At 33.1% G+C, this 16,260-nt stretch overlaps 1 protein-coding gene and 1 long non-coding RNA gene across 3 annotated transcripts; both read left to right on the plus strand.

The window, feature by feature from the left end:
• On the plus strand, positions 1 to 14,458 carry LOC123655663. Of its 2 annotated transcripts, XM_045591422.1 has the most exons (7): positions 67 to 283; positions 2,366 to 2,587; positions 5,900 to 6,019; positions 6,349 to 6,484; positions 7,911 to 8,098; positions 12,018 to 12,086; positions 14,260 to 14,458. In XM_045591422.1, the coding sequence occupies exons 1-7, from the start codon at positions 247 to 249 to the stop codon at positions 14,331 to 14,333; spliced, it is 846 nt and encodes a 281-aa protein (XP_045447378.1). In that variant the 5' UTR covers positions 67 to 246; the 3' UTR covers positions 14,334 to 14,458. The 2 variants fall into 2 exon arrangements, with proteins under 2 accessions (XP_045447379.1, XP_045447378.1); XM_045591423.1 differs by lacking the exon at positions 12,018 to 12,086 and having other exon boundaries at positions 1 to 283.
• Positions 14,459 to 14,643: 185 nt separating this feature from the next.
• LOC123655664 lies at positions 14,644 to 16,068 on the plus strand. Its single transcript, XR_006743442.1, has 2 exons — positions 14,644 to 14,817; positions 15,566 to 16,068. It is a non-coding gene; the product is annotated as an uncharacterized LOC123655664 (long non-coding RNA).
• The last annotated feature ends 192 nt before the right edge of the window (positions 16,069 to 16,260 follow it).

Genomic DNA, 16,260 nt, shown 5'->3' on the forward strand with positions numbered 1-16,260 from the left:
ATCGGGAGTGCGAATTTCAAATATAACATCGTGGCGCACTATTCGTATAATACATTCACGAGTCGCAATTTGTGAATATATTCTAGTCACAATAGTATTGAAGTGAGTGTTTAGTCAATATGAAATTTACAAGATATTTGTAACTTCGTACAATTTTTAAAGCGATATTATATCGCAGTAACTAAAGGCCAATTGGTGGCAGAAGGCGGGCGGCGGCAGTCAGTCGCACGCGCGCTGTTTGGAGCAATGTGGGGCATTGTTCTGTTTCTCTACTTCATCGCAGGTCAGGATATCTTTCTTATACGGTGTTTACAACTTTGTGCTCGAACTAAGTGTGAATAGGTGTCTATAAAAAAACTTTGAAACTGCTATTAAAGTAAGGCTTAAAAAAAGTATACATTATTTAATAAATTCACTGGTTATCAAACAAATCCTCGTTTCCTATCCTTAAAAAATATTTTATCCTAAACGTATTTTAGTAAATATATAGTATTCTTTTTAACCAAGTAAGTATATTCACGGTTTAACTTGTCATTAAATTAATGATTTTGGGAATGTTCCAAAACAGCAAGAAAACAAATAAATAATAGCTATGTTTGTCCATGGTCTGATGTAGCCGGCAGCTGGCAGCTACAAACAAATTTTGAATTTCACAATAGTACATATCATTTTAATTAACAATATTTCAATTATTTCTAATTTGTTATGCTACCTAGTTACTAAATTGCATTATTTTCGTAATGAATTGACTTACGTAAAAGTTCATGACTTATCAATATTAAGCTTTTACTTATTTGTATTGGTATATTACTGTTACAAAACATTAAATTCAAAAAACCAATCTTTTAAACCCTACTGGTCGAAATTCACGTCGTATAGAATAATTGTAATAAATGATTCGCTGTTTATATTTTTTATCGCTGTGTAAATAAAGCGCGAGGAAAAAATACCTCGTGTTTGTGAATCATACTCTGAAAGTATGGAGAAAATAAATTTAGTTTTATCGAAGCCAGGTCAGTATTTATTTAAAAATGTATGGAAAGCATCACGAAGTTAGATTTTATTGGTGCTCGTAGTCAATGAAGCACCATTACACAAGATTAGATAATAATACTGACATTCTATTTATCGAATAATTTGAATAAACGGCGCGTGCGAGCCACACTTGAGGTCGTCTCAGATCACGGAGGTATTTTTAACATTCCCGGACCAACTCAAGGTTGCCTAAGATAGTCTGTTATTCATTCGGATATGACCTAATTTTCTATAAAATGTATAATTAGGAACGTTGGAAATCTTATTTATCTTGTCTTAAAATAAAAACTATTAAAATTTTATCGCATACCTACTGTTGTGGGATTACAATTATTATTCTATACTGTAAGATAGCTTTATTAAAAAAAAAATTGAAATATAATATAGGTATGTTACGAAAAATGATAAAAAGTTTCTTGCAAGATTTCGATTAATATATACAGAAACTATTCCTTTAAATATAGGTATGTCACCGTGACATGTTTTATTTAGTACCTAGTATTAACCGTGGGTGGACCTAAGGATGACTTCAGAAAGATAAATAGGATACTTTTGTGGGATATATTATATGATGATTTATTATGTTATAGGGTCTACTATTAAATTATGTTAATACTCTTTTGAATGCTTGTCTGATAAAAAAATTGATAGTCATTCATGATTTGATTAAATTACCTTAGGTAGGCTTTGAAATATTATACCTACGAGTACGTAGCATATAGTATATGTACGCGTTTATACCCATACTGTTTGTATAGCTAGGTTTGCGTGAACTATTTTATACTTGCCAATATATTAGTAAAATCTTACGTAAGTATATGCCTAAGACGTACCTATAGTTTCAGTAATGCTGGCTTTTAGGCAGCATATTATGTCTGAATTTACAAAAGATGACCAACGTTATTGACGATAACGTTATTGATTGTTGGTGCAGTGATCATAACACTGGCTGTTACGATAAATATTTGATAGGACATATCTGTATATGTTTGTTGTTGTCTGGACCGTTGTGCTTGTGTACTGTGTGTCTTCGGACCCCCAACACAATAAAATCCTTCTGGGGGCCGCCGCCCGCCGGCCATTGAGCTTGAAGCGGTTATTTATTATTATAATATTTTACTGCTAATTTTCATGCAGATCATTCTCTACAGCTCTTAATTCAACATATAAATTTTATTCCGAATTGGTAGCATGATATAAAAATCATCAACTAATTAATTAAATATATGCTGTATAAATCATTGAAGTACTTTTAAAGCCTTCTTGAATGAAGAAGTTTTCATTATTAATTTTTAGTCCACTTTATTATATGATTTTTAATATATTTCAGGTAGTCATCAAATATCCATCACAGAATTTTCAGTACCAAATTTGACGCAATCTGGCAATAATATCCGACTAGATTGTAAATATAAACTAAGTTCCAATGAATCAGACAAAGCTCTCTTCGTAAAATGGTGGTGGACGCCTCTCAACGGGACAAGCGACCAGCGCGTTCAGCTTTACCAGAGAATAGCTGGTCACCCTGCCGTCGCTATACATAATGATATTAGTAAGTTATAAAATCTTCATTTGCTTATAAATACTACTACAATAATGATTCTATTCATCACTCATCATTATCACTTCAGTCTATCGCAGTCAATTGCTGGACATACAAACATGGCGCGAACTCATGTGTTTTGCCCATAGCCACCACGCTGAGCAGGTGGGTTGGTGACCGCAGGGCTGGCTTTGTCGCACCGAAGACGCTACTGCCCGTCTTCGGCCTGTGTATTTTAAAGCCAGCAGTTAAATGGTTATCCCGCCATCGGTCGGCTTTTTAAGTTCCAATTAAGGTGGTAATGAAACTGTGTTATCCCTTAGTCACCTCTTACGACACCCACGGGAAGAGACTGGCTATATTCTTTACTGCCGTAACCACACAGCAGATGATGCAGATGATTCTATTAGTGCAACGATAAATATAATAAATGTAACGAAAATAACCAGCTATATATTTTAAATAATCATGTAATAAGCAATATATACATATTATATGCCTATATATATATTTATAAGGAATTTATAAACAACAGATGCAACGATCGCGCCACCTAGCACATCGTTCGATAGTCATCTACCCTCATTTATTATATTACTCGAGTTATTCTGACGTGTACGAAACGAACGGTGCAACCGCCGCTAAGGCAGTCTTGGCTCTGGCTTGGCACGATACACTTGTTGTATCCTGCTAGTAGCTTAACCTAGACTCGTTCAATAATTAATTTGTGCAAACGAATTAATTGTTATCTATTACGATTAATTTGGCTAGGCGAGGCGTATAACTCGAGCAGTGACGGTGAGCGTTGATGCGCATCTCAAAGGGGATCTCCTTAAACCTACACCTGGGTCGCAAGTCCTAGGCACTGCTCTGAGTTACTCCCTCCGCCACACGATAGACTCGATCGGAACGCTGAAGAGCGCGCACGCATCCACGTGTTCGGTGGACGTTACAATTTTGTTATAATCTTTTTAAGTACTACCTACATAATATTGTAAAGAGTGCGAGTATAACCTACGCCCGCGCCCTGCAAATATAGAAAAGGAGCTTCCAATTAGTCGAAAGACTACATATATATATATATATATATATATATATATATATATATATATATACTAGCTGTGCCCGCGGCTTTGCCCGCGTTGAAATCAGTTTGTCACAAAGTTTTCCTGGCAAACATCCAGTAAAACTCTCATCAAAATCGGCTTAGCCGTTCCGTAAACCTTACTCTTGAAGCCCTCTCTCCATTGGTGAAACCGCATGAAAATCCGTTCAGTAGATTTTGAAGGAATCGATCACATACACTTTTGGGGACTTTGTTTTATAATACACTAACTATTGCCCGCAACTACGTCCGCGTGGTTATGAAGAAATGTATTACTATCAAGATGCTTAACGCAAATTATTTTTTTATTTCAGTCACTTGAAATGCTTATCACACTGAGTAACTTTTCAAAAGGCACAATTTCGTATAATTTAATAGTCATTTCTATGAAACCTCTTATACACCACATTTTTAGTTTTATTTTCAGGCTGCAGTATAAATAACCTATCAGGCGATCTTATAGCTGCTGTTTATGTTTCCTACAAACTATAATCCCCAATTAAACCCTTTTAGCGGTGGAATATCGCAAAATCCGTTCTTAGCGGACGTCTACTTGCTATAATCTACCTACCTACCAAATTTCATCTTTGTCCATCCTGGATGGATTAAAAACCACTGGATGGTCCCAGCGGTTTTTGAGTTCTCGTGATGAGTGAGTCAGTAACCTTTCTCTTTTATATATATAGATTACGATACATTATTTGGACACCTCCTCGCCATCTATAGAGCATACATTTTAAATTTCAAGTCTCTTACTTCAAAAACATAGGACTTTCATATAAACTTCCAACCCCCGTTTTACCCCTTTAGGGGTCAAGTTTCGTAAAATCCGTTCTTAACGGACGTTTACGCCTTATAAGGAGCCTACCTGCCAAATTTCAAGTTTGTGGCTATTATAGTTTCGGAGATTTCGTGATGAATGAGTCAACCAACCATCCCCCGTTTTAACCCCAAAAGGGAGTTGATTTCTAAATATACATTATTTGAACACCTTCTCATCATTTATAGAGCATACATTTTAAATATCAAGCATCTTACTTCAAAAACATAGAACTTTCATACAAACTTCCAACCCCCGTTTTACCCCCTTAGGGGTCGAGTTTCGTAAAATCCGTTCTTAGCGGATGTCTACGCTCTATAAGGAACATATTTGCCAAATTTCAAGTTTCTAAGTGTTATAGTTTCGGAGATTTCGTGATGAGTAAGTAAACCTACCATCCCCCGTTTTAACCCCAAAAGGGAGTTGATTTCTAAAGATTCATTATTTGAACACCTTCTCATCATCTATAAGGTATACATTTTAAATTTCAAGTCTCTTACTTCAAAAACATGGGACTTGCATACAAACTTCCAACCCCCTTTTTACCCCCTTAAGGGTCGAATTTTGTAAAATTCGTTCTTAGCGGATGTCTACGCCCTATAAGGAGCCTTTCTGCCAAATTTCAAGTTTGTAACTGTTATAGTTTCGGAGATTTCGTGATCAGTGAGCTGACCTACTATCCCCCGTTTTAACCCAAAAAGGGGTTGATTTCTAAAGATACATTATTTGGACACCTTTTCACCATCTATCTATAGAGCTTACATTTGAAATTTCAAGTCTCTTACGTCAAAAACATGGGACTCTCATACAAACTTCCAACCCCCATTTTACCCCCTTAGGGGTTGAGTTTCGTAAAATCCGTTCTTAGCGGATGTCTACGTCCTATAAGGAGCCTACTTGCCAAATTGCAAGTTTGTAGGTGTTATAGTTTCGGAGATTTCGTGATGAATGACCTTTCGCGTTTATATATATTAATATAGATAGATATAGATTACTAGCTGACTCGGCAAACGTTGTCTTGCCGCTACACGCTATTTAAAAACAGGGGTTGGTGGTAGAAGGGAGAAAATTTAGGGTTGTATGTATTTTTCAACGCCAAATCATAATAAAATAAAGAATAAAAGAATAATTAGTTGTTGACTACCCTTAACATTTAAGAGGATGAAAAATAGATCTTGTTCAATTCTCAGACCTACCCAATATGCACACAAAATTTCATGAGAATCGGTCAAGCAGTTTCGAAGGAATTTAACTACAAACACCGCGACACGAGAATTTTATATATTAAGTAGATAATACGTAGTCCTATTTTATTGAAAAAATGACATAACGTAATGTACTTAGTTAGGTAAAGAAACAAATGCAATTTTTACTTACATTTAAAAACTTATTTCAGAATTAGAACAAAATGATGCTATTTTACTTCTAAACGTGACTCCTGAAGACTCTGGAACTTACGAGTGTGAAGTTTCAAACATAGACGAAGTTCGAAAACATTCTGATCTCACAGTATACAGTAAGTTATGTATTTAGATATAGCTATAGCTAAATTTCAATCATAGACTCCTGTCATATAATTACAAGACTCTATTTTTAACTGTTTTGCCAAATTTTACCATAACTAGGACGAGCGTCACATAAAAGTACCTTTCTGCCAATTATAGTAAAATTCTTAACAATATTAAATTGTAGGTATTGCATTAATTTATAATGTTATATTGTGTTTTATGAGTTTAAAATTGAAGCATCTTTTGAGTTTCGAGAGAACAAACGAATAAAAAATAGGCACCTCAATAACGTATTGAGATTTGTAGACCGCGAATGTTTAAGATAAATATTACTTAGGTATGGGGACTGGTCCAATGATGAACATCAGCGTTGTAGAGGACGGACCAGACGATGATGATAAAGAGGACGTGCTTGTGAGGTGCTGGGCATTTGACGTAGCTCCCTACCCCGATCTGGCCATTGTTCTTAATGGGTAATCAATAAAATCAATTAATAATTCTTTCTAAAATTATAGTGTAAGTTTTATTTTCTACTGTTGCTTTTTCTCGCAAACGAAAAACCTACTTAAATTACATCGACAAGTAATAGGTACCTACATATGACGTAGGTAGTCAAAGTATAGAGCCAGAAGAATAAAATATCGTACTGCTGGGTATAGGCCTCTTTACCCGTGTAGCAGAAGGATCAGAGCTCAACCCTATATTCCCTACTATGAGGAAATAGTGAGTCGAGTCAGAAGGTGTTAGTATAATAGATTGTCTTAGATCTTGAAATCTATTGCATCTAAATTATATGTAACCTAACATATAATTATATCCCGATGATAGATGGTAGGGCACAGCAGGAATTTCCTGCTCAAAATATGGAGCAGCCCGACTGGGGTAGTACCTCGACCTTACAGAAGATCACTGCAAAATAATACTGTTTTCAAGCAGTATTGTGTTCCTGTTGGTGAGTAAGGTGACCAAGCTCCTGGGGGGATTGGGGATTGGGTCGGTAACGCGCTTGCGATGCTTCTGGTGTTGCAGGCGTCTATAAGCTACGGTAATCGCTTACCATCAGGTGAGCCGTACGCTTGTTTGCCGACCTAGTGACATAAAAAAAAAATGATAAATCCCAGCAAACATATAGTAAAATTGTGAATGATTGAAGTAAATGTTTACAATAATATATAATTACCTACAGAACGAAGTTCCTTATGGGGCGTTACGGGCCCTAGCTGGCAAAAAACGTCCGTAACGTAAAATAAAAGCATCATGCATCAATGCAAATCAAATGCATCATGTTTGCATGCATAATGTTTTATTTACAAATTATACAGATAATTGCGCTGCTGCACCTACCTTTTCAATGCATATTTTCCTATTTCTAAAGGTTGTCTGAAGGAGATCGCTACTAAGCGATGAGACCGCCTTTCTACATTACTATCTCTATGTGTAAATAACTGTTATATGTAAAAAAAAAATCTGAGTGGTGTGCAATAAAGTTTATTCTATTCTATTCTATTCTAAACACGTAAGATTCTTATGTATAGTCATGTATGATGGCTATACAGTGTCTAATGTATAGTCTAGTTATGACTGTTATTATTTTTGCAGTTTGCTATTATTATTATATCATTCGATAACTATTATATATTTTTATAAATAATTGTAAATAAAATAAGAGTGTTAAGATAATTTTGTAAAGTAGATAATTTTTTAATTTTTATCGATAAAAAAAAATCATAATAAAAATTGTACACCCGAATAATTATTTTCTCTATACATCAAATAGAACTTTAAATTAATATTTTATAATAAAGGACTTCGTTCCTATCTGGTGTCCCACGACACCACACAGTTCTCTTATAAGTACTATTTGTATGAAGTTTACAATTTAACGTTTATATGTTTCAGGGAAGTTCTCAGTACAAATGATACAATTTCACCGGTTGAAAGAAAAATGTACGATATAACATCAACAGCTGTTGTCAGCAAAGATCAAGCGGATGGCGCTGAGATCAGCTGTGAACTTTATTATAAAAATGTTAACGTTACACATTCACCTTTTATTGTCACTCAAACTTACTATGACAACAATTCTGGTAAGTTTATATTATTAATAGTACCTACTTACAGCTACTGAGTTATCTTACTAATATATAGTGGAAAGGTTAAAGAAAATTTTGAAGTGTTGGTCCGTGGAACGCGACGTTCTACATATATTTATTATATGAAGATAAAAAATAATTTGTGTGTAAGGAAACTTGTACTAAACATTTTTGTAAATTATAGTTGGACATAGGTAAATTAAGCTTCGATTTTCAAATTACGCACTGCACATTATTTTGGGTAAAAAAACCTTATCTTTCTGTCAGAGAATCGGTTCTATACTTTATTTAGTATTATAACTCAGATGACAAACGAAATCAATATTATTATTTTTTCTGAAATAAGAAAACATTATAGTTAATGCAAAATAAATTAAGAGGAAACCTATGTACATATAATAATATGTACGTAACGAGGGAAGCTGGTATTACTATCCTTTTCAAAACATATTTAAGAATATGGTTATATATTTTTTTGGGAACCATGAGACGCAAAAAGAGGGTTTTGCAGGTTTCATATACTTGTAGGATTCACGATGGCCACTATTGTTAGTTGACGTAAAAATGGTGTTTTAAGTTTGACGCCAATTTTTTTCTGAATCATCATAACTCTCGAACTAACAGACTAAGACTAACAGACCGACCAAGATACGGCTTTTTCTATGTAAAAGCAATATTCCTTGCGGTGGTTCTTAGCTATATTTGGTAAAAAATCGATCCAGCAGTTTGAAGGGTCAAAATCAGCTCTTTTCCTTAATGATGTAAATCAATTATTGTTAAGATTTTTTATTGTTTATTTTTTTACTTCCTGAAGTTTGTAAATTTTAGGAAATAAAAACAAAAGTTTCTATATCAAATTTTAAAATAAATTAGCCTCAATATAAGTGTAACTTAATATTATTACATCAATATTATTACCATTTGCTTGAGAAGGAAACTAGTTCCATTTGTACATTGACTATAAAACGTAGTGGTTATATCCTCTTTGATTGACTAAATCTACAAATTTGAAATATTATAGCACCGAAAGTAATAGTACCTACCTGTGTAAAATTAAACTAACTGAAATGTCACGTAAATGTTGAAGTGCTTGTGTTTGTTATCAAATGTTCGCTTTTGCTTCAAGTTAACGCTTAACAATGTTATCCATAATAATAATGAAGGATGAAGGTCACTAAATAGATATTAAACTCATCGTATAAATGTTTTGAGTAGGGTAAGGTGGGGTACAGTGTTACAAAAAAAATAAACTAGAATATAGTGTCAAAAATATTGTATTAATCAGCATATTTTTGGCAAGGAAATAAACTTTAACAATCTCTCTTTAATTAAAATAACTCAAATATTAACATTATTAGCAACTACTTAATTTAAATTGCACATTAATTAAATCAGTCGATTGTAACACTTAGCCCCGTATCTGAGGTAGTCTGTTACAGGGTCAGCGGCTCAATGTTACAACATTTAAAAAAGTAATAGAAAAACTAACAATAAAAGAAAAAGTTCTAACAAATATTAAATTTCTTTAAAATATCCTTTGGGAACTTATAGACATCTGTCTGACATGCTTTGCATTTGCTGCTTTTCGAAGACTCACGCCACTTTCGAAGACTCACGCCACTTTCAACCATCATAATTGCTTCTGCCATATCTTTTTTACTATGAAGACCGTAATCCGTCTTCCTCTTACGATTTCGCACCATTTTCTTTTAATACCTTGAATTAGTATAAAAATATTAATTGTTACAGTGTCACACAGTGCCCCGTAACACAGTGCCCCAGAGAGGTAAACCAAATAAAAAAATTCGTAGCGTATTTTAGGTTAAGTTTACAACAAACTACTTACAAGTAATTTTTAGCTAAATATACATTAAATAAAAGAAAATTACCATCACTTACCTAAATAAAATACCTCCGGAAAGAAATTAAAAACTTTGAAATTATTTTTGCGTCGTTTTATCAAATAAAAACCTTTTTTGTTTATCTATAATATAAAAATGAGTCGCTGAATGTGTTGCTAAGCGCAAAACTCGAGAACGGTTGGACCGATTTCGCTAATTCTTTTTTTAAAATATTCCTTGAAGTACGAGGATGGTTCTTACGGAGAGAAAAATTCTAAAAAAAAAAAAATAATAAAATTAAAGAATCGACTGTTAGGCGATACGAAGTTCGCCGGGTCAGCTAGTTATTTTATAAATACGGTACAAACTGCCGCGATGAGAATTGTTTAAAGATGGCTGCTTGTGAGCTTGACAAACGTCTATACCAGCATCATAAAAGTAAAAGACAGGGACGGAGATATATGCATTGTAACCCTGTACCCCGTGTAACACTGTACCCCACCCCACCTTACCCTAACGTAAATATGTATGGATAAATGTACAAACATATCACAGTAAAGTGATTTCGGGATTAAGTACAGATATCTTTTATATATAACAACCGATCTGGTGTAACAACCGCTCTGGTGTAGTGATACGAGTAGTCGCCTAAAACACCGGCGGTTTGCGGGTTCGATTCCCGCTCGGGATGGATGTTTGTTTTTGTACAAATATTTCCTTCCGGTTTGGATGTTTGTCCTTGTGGGTCTCCCCATCGTGCCTCTTTTTTTATATATTACTAGGTCAGCAAACAAGCGTACGGCTCACCTGATGGTAAAAGATTACCGTAGCTTATAGACGCCTGCAAAACCAGAAGCATCGCAAGCGCGTTGCCGACCCAATCCCCCCAGGAGTTCTAGTCACCTTACTCACCAACAGGAACACAATACTGCTTGAAAACAGTATTATTTAGCTGTGATCTTCTGTAAGGTCGAGGCACTACCCCAGTCGGGCTGCTCCAGATTTTGAGCAGGAAATTCCTGCTGTGCCTCACCTCAGTTAAGAGCCTCAGCCTCGGCGAGTATGTTAAGCCATTGGTCTCGGTTGTTATCATTAATATCTGATAAAGATCGTTACTTATAAGGGAACATATTCGCCAACCCGCAGTGTAGCAGCGTGGCGGATTAAGCTCCAACCCTTCTGCTACATGGAGAAAGAGGCCTGTGCCCAACAGTGGGATATTACAGGCTGAACGTGATCTTTTGTATTTATTTATTTATTTTTTAAAAGTAACATATTTTAAATGTCTACTTTATAGAAAAATAAACAAAAATATTAACAAAAATAAATCTCGTATGAGTATGGCATGTGTATAGGGCCTTTTTTTACGTGGGGAAAGTCCATCATGGATACCCTCCGGCGCGAGGGCGCCAGAGGGTTATGTCGGACTCCTACTTACCAAAAAAAAAACCACCACGTGTGAGCAGGCCTGGCCCAGGCCGAGTTAGGACTCCAAGCTAAGGAATTGTAAATATGACTGTATGTGACTTGTTGTTATTATTATTATGGTTAGCCTACACTACGCCACGTCCGTTTTGTAGTTGCTATTTAACATGTAGGAAATATATGAACCTAGTCCATTTAATATTATAACGTAAGTCAATGATTTATTTTGTGAATTCAGCGGAATTATTGAAGGCAAAGTAAAAAACTTTGTTTACATACTTCAGAACAAAACCGCTTCTAATTACAAATGCTCCGAAAATAATGTTCAGTACATTTGCTTTGTATAAAAGTGATCAAGTGGTCAAGAGATCTGCTGTGACGATTTTTATGAAACCGACTGAAATTTAAGAAAAATTGCTGGCAAACATTTTAACAGCATTACTGTCAACTTTAGTTTTATTTTACTTACCCAATATTTTGTGAACCAAATATAATTTTTCCAATTAAATCGCAGTATTGTATCAAAACAATGTCTTTTTTTTTTCAACAAGTTTTTTTATTGGACTATGGTCATAAACCCTAATACGCTTTTATAGTCGTTTGTTTTGGCTTGTAAGTACTAACTTCCGTTGGTTGTCGATACGCAGAGCCGACCACGACGGAGGATGCCGAGGACGACTTCACAACTGAAGCCTCTTCAAATCCATTACAATATAGTAAGTCTCATAAACCCGGTATGATACTGAAGTTATATTCAAAATTTATTACATATAATATTATATACTCAGGACTTACCTACAAAGTATCATCTACCTATAGGTACTATATACAACGTTTTATTACACTAGCGCCCTTCCATTTAGGGCTATATATAGATACATGGAGGAATAATATATATAGCTGACATTAGACGTGAAAAAAATTGAGCAGTAATAAATCCAGCTCATTATTACGTAACTTTAAAATCGACTAAGTTGAAAAGAAAATGTTGAGAAGACGTGGGAAAGTTAGTTATACCTAGGTATATAAACAACTTAACTGAAAAAAGCACATGTCTGTCATTGACACGACGTTAACGTAAAACCGACGGTAATTTCATAAATAATAATTGTTTAATAATTCATTTTATTTTTACTAAAGCGTTTTATTTTTCATTTTTACTATAGTGAATTGCATATTTATATTTCGTTACACGTTTATGATGATGATATAAGTAATTTAATACCGCAATCAGGTATTTATTACTATTACCATATTAAAAGAATATACATATAATAGGTATACCTATATGCTTTTACTAAATACATAAATTCAAATATATCAACTAGATACTTGAGTATGAATGTGAGCGTCACCAATTAAAAGTAAAGGTTAGATTAATATTGCTTTAACTTATAATTTCAATAGAATTGGTATAGAGTATTTAAACGAAAAATAAAAATATATACAATTTTTATACATGCAAAAATGGGTCTAAATTATTAACTACAACTTAGAAAATCAAAATTAAACCATTAATAAACGTTACAAATTTTAAAATTAAATCATTATTAAACGCTAGTAGCGTTTAATAATGTTTTAATTTTGAAAAAATACACCCGAACCACCCCTGTGGAAAAACTCTGATATAAAATGTTAAGTTCCATTGGGGTCTGGGAATCCTGATTATATTGATAGATTTAACTGGATCGAAAAACGTACAGATAAAAATTGTATTTTAACTATCTGAATAGTGTTTGGAAACCTTGTCTCAAACACACAATAGTTTACAATAACTTCCCATCAATCATCGTTTTTTATTTGGATCTATCTGGAACTTTCAGCAGGGACTATAATGTAGGTAGGTACCTACCTACTTTGTTTAAAGTGTAATTTTTTCACTAAATCTATATATTCAAAACGTTGGCCTCTTTATTGTATTTAAGTTTTTACGTTTCACTCTACACATTCTATTGAAATTAATTTAATACTTATTACATACTAAATATTATGCATTGTATGTATACTTATTATGTTTTTAAATACCTACTTACACACTTCTGTTATTTATACCACTAATTTATGTATCGCAAGTATGTTACTGTATCAACTAAAACAATCTAAGATAAAACATATATATACATACATATATGAATAAACTCTAAAAGAAAAGGCCAGACGGTATTTTTTATTCTTTAGTGTAGATAATACTCTTTTGCAAGTAAACTATTTACAAATCTAAATAACTTTTATACTTATATAATTTGGATACCACAATACCTAAAGTAATCAAGATCAAGGATTATGTTTGTATTAAGTTATTATGTTTTAGAACAAAATTTTTAAAATCGTATAATAGGTACCTATTTAAGAAATTTTCAATTCATGCTCAGATATCAAAATTTGTATTAGCATCTAATGAATAGCATTTCATTGGATGCTAATGCAAAGTTTGGAAGACTTAAAAAATTCAAACTAAAACTGAAAATCTATATATAGATCTTATATATAAACGAATGGTTGTCTGAGTGTAAAATTCATGTAAAAACAAAAGAGCCCAGGTTCAGTTTTCCTATGTTAGACTTGAGATAAATACGGAGCATTAAATAAAAATTTGACTCAGTGTTTATTATTTCCTGTTTTTCACGGCTGGAAAAATATACAATGAACATTCTACACATTTGTATGTTACATTTAAGTCCGGCTCCTATATTGAAAAACAATTCGTTTGCTTGTTAACAGTTAAATTTTGACACGACATGTTACAACAAAAATATAGTAGGTAATTTGGTTTTATTACATGTAGTACGCAGTAAGATATAAGTAGGTACCTATATCATTTATTGCGGATATTTTGGTCTAAGTGTTGTCAAACTTTGTAAATTGAGAAATCTTATTTCCTTTTTTCAGGAGACGCAGGCTATGGACCCACTTCAAGCGTTTTTCTCATCTTAACGTCATTTTATTTTCAGATTTGTCTGTAAACTTATTTATTAATCTATGTGATACTAATGTTACTGTTAATGTAAACATTTTTTTATTAAACTTCAATTTTATAAAGTCAGTCATTTTAAACTGTCGAATATTAAATGTCTATGTTTTTTGAAAACTCTTTTTTTTTGCCATTATACTGGATACTTAATACTAACTGGAATAATAGAAATGAGACTGGGCGACCTGCGTCTTAATATAAACTACCGTAAAACCTTACAAGATTGCCCAGCTTATCTGAGTTTGCCCAGCAAGGTACTTTTCATAAATATTTAAAAAACCGCCAATTTTTTTTTGCTGTGCTTAATTTTTAAACTATGGAAGAAAATCGAATATGTCTCCTGCAATGCTAAGTAGCTGATTTTTCCTCACGTCACTTCAGTTAGCTATTAAACTGTGTTGAAGTTGGTGGTATATTTTGCGGGTCAAAATTTTGGTGAAAAACTTCCTTTAAAACCCGATTTGTAATAATCCCAGGTGGGCAAGTTTTTGACCATTGTTAGTTTGTAATAAATATACAGGAAAGATCGAATATCCGATGCAAAATCTATTTATTTATTTATACTTTATTGTACACCACACAGAGTAATTTCATACAGAATTGTAAAGAAAAAAAAAGTATAATGCACAATGAGGCGGCCTTATCGCTCGATAGCGATTTCTTCCAGGCAACCTTAGGGTTAGGATTAGAGAAAAAAAAAATAAGTAGGTGGTGTATAATAAACGTACATCAAACAAAATAAGATACAAATAATACAAATAAAATATATATGATAAACTATTCAATATTCCTATAGGTATAAATATACACGTACATAACAATAAAATATAAGTACACGGTAAATAATACACACATACATATATACATACATACAAACAAAATCTCTCTTGGATTCAAAAATATGATTGTGGGCAATGTCAAACTACTTTGCCTACCAAAATATTATCGTTAAGGTTGTCACCAATGTTAAAATTGGGTTCGAGATAAGTAGATACTTATTTTTATTACATTAATTTCGAAACTACCTAGTAATACCTAAATAGTGATTTTATAATCCTTTGTTTTCATTAATTTTGTTATTCAATGTTGTAATTAATACATGAGCTAAAAATGAAAATTTTGTTGAAAAAGTACAATGAATGTATTTGCAACATAATTAGGTTGATTTTGGATAAGAGTATTTGTTAATTTTGCTGAATTTATTTATTTTTAAATTTATCTCAGTATGCATAATACTAAGCCTAAAACACAACAAAGAAAAGAAGAATATTAGGATAGGCATACCGAAATTGTTCAGAGGAAATGTTAGATTTAGCGATTGACATGGTAGAAAGTAACAGGGTGTCAAATCGGGAGGCAGAAAAGAGGTTCGGGATCCCTCGATGAACGGTATTAAATAAAGTTAAGAAAATTTACTTAAAATCACTTGGAGAACAAACCAAGCTCACTGACGAAGAGAAAGAAAATTGGCAAACGTGTTGTTAGCTCCAGCAGATTTATGGCAGCCCCATGACTAAAATGGATGAAAAAATGTTAGTCTATAAATATGTTGCAAATATCACGGACTGATTTGTTCGATGGAAAATTACCCAATGCATGTACTTTAGACTACTGCAAATTGTATGATAGTTCAAATATTTTTAGATTAATGTTTAAGAGCGAAATAAGTCATAGTAACATCAAGTACTTCACCGTACTGATTAGTAATAAAAAATGTGACAACCCTTGTTCATCGTTTTATTTGTATGAAAAATCACAAAAAAATTTTTTGACTTTGCTCACTCAAATTTGACAGGTAATATAAATATTTAAACTTTTATTCATAAGCTCCTGTAATTTTTCTAAAATTTTCCCTAAATCTGATGTTGTGAAGGTAGAAAATACCGAAGTTACAAAGGTTTCCGCAAAATGGGCAAACT

Source organism: Melitaea cinxia, chromosome 8, assembly GCF_905220565.1.
Source record: "Melitaea cinxia chromosome 8, ilMelCinx1.1, whole genome shotgun sequence".
Lineage (NCBI taxonomy): Eukaryota > Metazoa > Arthropoda > Insecta > Lepidoptera > Nymphalidae > Melitaea > Melitaea cinxia.

What these genes read in the sequence shown, in the direction of transcription:
- LOC123655663 (XM_045591422.1), top strand. Translation starts at nt 247, where the DNA reads ATGTGGGGCATTGTTCTGTTTCTCTACTTCATCGCAG. An exon ending in GTTTCTCTACTTCATCGCAG is followed by an intron (nt 284 to 2,365) that starts GTCAGGATATCT and finishes AATATATTTCAG; the next exon opens with GTAGTCATCAAATATCCATC. An exon ending in TTCTGATCTCACAGTATACA is followed by an intron (nt 6,020 to 6,348) that starts GTAAGTTATGTA and finishes AATATTACTTAG; the next exon opens with GTATGGGGACTGGTCCAATG.